Source organism: Sinocyclocheilus rhinocerous, unplaced genomic scaffold, assembly GCF_001515625.1.
Source record: "Sinocyclocheilus rhinocerous isolate Xijiao unplaced genomic scaffold, SAMN03320098_v1.1 scaffold4149, whole genome shotgun sequence".
Lineage (NCBI taxonomy): Eukaryota > Metazoa > Chordata > Actinopteri > Cypriniformes > Cyprinidae > Sinocyclocheilus > Sinocyclocheilus rhinocerous.
The window spans coordinates 39,156-44,098 of NW_015629059.1; the positions used below are offsets into that span (position 1 = coordinate 39,156).

Here is a 4,943-nt window from a genome sequence, read left to right on the forward strand (position 1 = left end):
AGACCAGATGGTGGATCAGCACTTAGAGAGGACCTCTACAGCCCTGAAAGACAGCGGAGACCAGGACAACTAGATGAGTCCCAGATACAGATGTTATTCCCCTGTAAAGACCTTGTCTCAGACGGCCACCGGGACAAGACCACAGGAACCAGATGAGTCTTCTGCACAATGTGACTTTGCTGCAGCCCTTTAATTGAACTGCTCCCCGACTGAGCCTGGTTTCTCCCAAGTTTTTTTCTCCATTCTGTCACCGAATGAGTTTTGGTTCCTTGCCGCTGTCGCCTCTGGCTTGCTTAGTTGGGGACACTTCATTTCCAGCGATATCGTCGCCTTGATTGCACAGATACTATTTAAACTGAACTGAGCTGGATGATGACATCACTGAATTCAACGATGAACTGCCTTTAACTGAAAAATTAGTGTTTACTATTGTCATTTTGCATTATTGACACACTATTTTCCTAATTAATGCTGTTCAGTTGCTTTGACACAATCTGTATTGTTAAAAGCGCTATATAAATAAAGGTGACTTGACTTGACTTGACTTAAAGGCTGATTTACTTATTTAACACAAATCAATGCAAAGATTTCTGTAGTATTAAACATAAATTAGTACTGATGAAAACCTCAGATTACCTGTTTTCCAAAAGATGTATTCATGAACAGTCTCCAGAGCAGTGGTGATATGAATCTTTGAAGTCTGTGTAATGTAGCTGAAAGCAACCGTCTCCTTCCCTCTGTCCCACCAAACAGGACTCTGCTCCACCCCACAATGATTTGATGAAAACTTGACAGCTTTCTTCCTCACAAATTCGTGTTGCAATTCAATTTGCTGTATTTAGTCTAAATATTCAGTCTGAATGCCAAATGGCTCAGTGATTTTCTGGGCTTCATCAGAACAGAACTGTAACTCTGTCCATGTTTGTGTAATAATATTAGCGGTTTTTTTTTTTTGAAGAGCATAAAAAGAGTTGATGTATTTTACATACAGTAGATTGTCATCTCTGAAAGTGCAGAACATTTCATATGGCATGGCTGGCATTCCAGTTTGTCTTTTTAAAAGATGATGATGATGACTGTGTCAAATCTCCATAAAGGATGCACAGAAAATGTGTCAATACAGTTTAATGCATATAAATATTAAAAGGTCAATTATTTATGTATTATTGCTCTTTCATATAAATCATGATCATAATACACAAAAGCATGTAAATGGTGGTCAAATTTGTAATCAGTGGGGAACTAAGAGCATCGTTTCATTATGTCACAAAGGTTAAAAAAAATTAACTTTGTCTTTTTATTATTATTTAATTTTTTTATTTTATTTAATACATATTGTACACATCACTTAGCTGGCATTAAATAGTTTAATGTAGCTTTTAACATGCACATTTTTTAAATGTTGCTTTTAGCATTTCTTTAGTTTCACTTGAAATAAATCCAAAATCTAGAAATTGAATTGGGAACAATATTTTTTTATTTGCTACATTTGTTTTTGTTGCTTCAACAATGTTTTACTCTCACTGTCTCACACACTCAGGTAAAGTCATCACTCCATCATTACACTGTTGTCTTGGGGGAACACCTCTTGAAACTTTGCCCCTCTGACACATAAAGGTGATGTGATCATCATGTGGTGCGAACATCTTTTGTCGATTAGCATAGGCCAACTCTAAACCTCTTCTTTCCATTTCCTCTACCGTCACTGTACAGGGCTCTGAAATAAACCCAGCATGTCACTATCAGTGTCACAATATACATTCATTAACTAATCATCACAACCTACAACTTAAATTACAAGACTACATCATGATGTTTTTATATGATATATTTGGTGAAGCGTGTTCATACTTACTTAAACACCTAATCTTCCCTCTCCATTCTCCTTGCTCACAGGTCATGTATTTGGAGAAAGATGGACGCAGATCCAAAGTGTATTTATTAAAGCAGCTGTATTCAACTCTCTCCCCCGTATTGTATTCATCTTTTTTCAATTCTATTGTATCTGCAAAGTTCACGTCTGGTGGTGGTCCACACCTGGTGGTCTGACCTAGAACATGTTATATATTTAATACACATTACAAATTTGAGAATGAGGTAATCTGAATAAAATGTTTAAGAAAAAGACAATATGTTGAAGAGATATTCAGAATATATTACATGATATCATATAATGATATGATATACACACATATGATATAATGTAATATGTTATAATAAAAACTAGATCCAAATTAAATTCAGAAACTGTAAAATTTGAGTCGTGTTTATTTATCCATGCAAACTTGTCACCTCGGTGCTAGTTTATAGGTTGTTTTGTGCGGTTGCTAGGTTGTTCTGGGGGGTTGCTAGTTGTTTGCTTCTTGGCTCAAGTGAAGAGAAACTTGTGTACTGATGAGTTTTGTACCAAACTTTAGCATCTACTTTAAAATGAGCAATAGTGATGCTTGCAGACACTGCTAATAAAACTCGACTAAGTAAACGCTGTGACCTTACCAGCACATTTAGGAAAAGGGTTGCTCCATTCTCCATTTGACTGACAGGTGATTGTTTTCTGTCGTTGTAATGTAGATCCACTCCCAACACATGAAACAGTTATTGTCTGTCCTGGTCTCACTGAGACCTCAGACCCCGGGTGTTTGTCTGATCTCATGTTCTCTGTGAGTTTTGCAACACATTTTGTTTCTAAAAACAGAAAGATCTGGTCAAGCAAGCATCTTCCATGTGTAACACAAATCTATCTTTGCTCAGTCAGAAGCTTTTACTTGCTGTGTGTTTACCTTCACATTTATATAAAGGGTTGCTCCATTCTCCATTTGACTGACAGGTGATTTCTCTCTGTCCTATTAAAATCAGAAAAAAAAGACTATAATCTACCAGCAGGGGCAGAGTGTGGCTCTGAAAACTCCTAACTGTTATGAAAGTATTCTGACATATGTCAGCATGACATCACATGAAGTCTCTATTATTGTGAAGTTTGATTCAATATGTGAACCAATTAATTTGATTACTGTGCTGCATGCATTTCAATATAAAAATAGTATCATAAAATAAAAACAAACAAATTGCATCAAAATATGAAATTATATTATCAAATAGAATGTATAATATAAAATTTAAACAATATTAATTATACAACATAATATATATTGTAGTTAAATATATAAAATACTAACATTATGTAAAATATTTTTGGAGCAATATGCAAAATAGTATATACAAATATATACAAAATATATACAGTGGCTCTGAAACACTTGATTTGATTTTGATTGTAGAGAGCATTTGATTTGACAAAAATGTGTGCAGTGCAGGATGAGTGATCAGTATTTCTGCTGTTTTCCCAGAAAAGAAAAACAAGTAAATTTTAAAAGCATGTAACATTATATTAGCAGATGGACTCAGAGTGCCATACCTCAAATGATGATTTCACTAGGTCTTCACAGCAAATTGAGTTTGTAAATATTGGCAGCACTACCACAGAATTATCTACAGTTTTGATGTTATTCCTTCCTGATTTTCAAATATCTATTTTGATTTTCACCTACAAGAATGCCATTTTATAATCTCTAATTTTAAAATAATTTTCTAATCTGGCATTTTCTAATCTGCAGTTTTAAAATAAATTTTTATCATCACCAAACCAAAACCTCACCTTGACATGTTGGAGTGTTTTCCCATGTTCCACTTTGGCAGAAAACTGTACTTTTCTCATTCATTAAGTATGAGCTTCGACATATGTATGTTACGGTAGATCCAGGTAAATAAAATTCTTTAGGTTCAGATGTTATGACTGCATTTTCCACATTTGGAGGAATGCCACAACGCACCTCTGAAAAAAAAAATATGTATTGAAATTCATGAACTCCAATAAGACTGATTTTAATATTGTTGAGAGATTATATTGTCCAGCCCACTGTATGCACAGCTGCTCCTATTACAAACATGTAATAAGAGTTTGAGAGACTCACCCTTACACACTGGTGTCTCCCATCTACCACTGGTGCATTTTATGAAGGGTTCAGTTGATATGAACCCTGGATCACATTCCACTTCAGCAGTTTCTCGATCACGATGGATTAGTTTTCCATGGTGAACACTGGGAAGAGCACCACAATCTTCCTTCCCTGTAAAGACCAACGACAGAAGCACTTTTCAGTACACTATCATTCATCAAACACCTGAGACTGACAATAATAAAACTCACGGATGCAGCGAGGCTCGTCAGACCAAGATCCTTTGCTGCATGTCACTGAATCCCACCAGTTTCCAGTGAATGGTTTATAACCCGTGTTGCAGGAGTAAAATATTTTTTCCTTATTGAAGGAGTGGCTGTATATGAACCCATTTTCCACAGATAGATCAGGGCACAATTTTTGATTTGCTGTGAGGAAACAGATTTAAAACTCTTCAAAATTCTTATTTCATATGTTGTTGCTATTACTGTTTAGATATATAATAATTTGATATTGAAAACGTTATTCTATCTGTAATGTATGTGAGGGATAATGTACCAGCCGGTTGTTATTGCAGAATAACCCCCGACAAGGTGATCAGGATTTTTTTTTCTATCACCCTGAAGGGGGTTATTCTGCGATAACAACTGACTGGATGTACATTATCCCGCTTATTACACGGCTACTTGCCACATAAGTAAATAATTAGACACAAAAATATTGATTTGAGTTGAAATATTTGAACACAAAGATTCCGTTAAGACTGCAGTTGCGAGCAAGCGGCAAATTCAAACGAGACGGACATTTAAAGGGGTCATATGACGCTGCTAAAAAGAACATTATTTGGTGTATTTGGTGTAATTCAATGTGTTTATGCGGTTTGAGGCTAAAAAAACCCACATTATTTTCCACATAATGTACATTATTGTTTCTCCTCTATGCCCCGCCTTTCTGAAACGCGTCGATTTTTACAAAGCTCATCGTTCT

General features: G+C 35.5%; 1 protein-coding gene and 2 long non-coding RNA genes across 8 annotated transcripts in view; 2 read left to right on the forward strand and 1 right to left on the reverse strand.

Moving 5' to 3' along the window:
* LOC107738673 (uncharacterized) overlaps positions 1 to 2,411 on the forward strand; it is a 14,682-nt gene extending 12,271 nt beyond the window's left edge. Inside the window, exon 3 of the long non-coding RNA XR_001639917.1 lies at positions 2,400 to 2,411. This is a non-coding gene — a long non-coding RNA (uncharacterized LOC107738673). The remainder of the gene's footprint in view (positions 1 to 2,399) is intronic.
* LOC107738668 (complement factor H-like) overlaps positions 1 to 4,943 on the reverse strand; it is a 43,842-nt gene that overhangs the window by 33,149 nt on the left and 5,750 nt on the right. For 4 of the 6 annotated variants that reach the window (XM_016550457.1, XM_016550456.1, XM_016550453.1 and 1 more), the window contains exons 7-9: positions 4,208 to 4,384; positions 3,972 to 4,127; positions 3,656 to 3,832 (exon numbers count right to left, since the gene is read on the reverse strand). In XM_016550457.1, the coding sequence (XP_016405943.1) occupies positions 3,656 to 3,832; positions 3,972 to 4,127; positions 4,208 to 4,384 (510 nt within the window). Of the gene's footprint in view, positions 1 to 1,459; positions 1,718 to 1,855; positions 2,051 to 2,496; positions 2,686 to 2,780; positions 2,844 to 3,655; positions 3,833 to 3,971; positions 4,128 to 4,207; positions 4,385 to 4,943 lie in introns of those variants that run through there. The other 2 variants (XM_016550455.1, XM_016550454.1) reach the window with 2 other exon arrangements.
* LOC107738672 (uncharacterized) overlaps positions 2,492 to 4,943 on the forward strand; it is a 29,117-nt gene continuing 26,665 nt past the window's right edge. The window contains exon 1 of the long non-coding RNA XR_001639916.1: positions 2,492 to 2,543. This is a non-coding gene — a long non-coding RNA (uncharacterized LOC107738672). The remainder of the gene's footprint in view (positions 2,544 to 4,943) is intronic.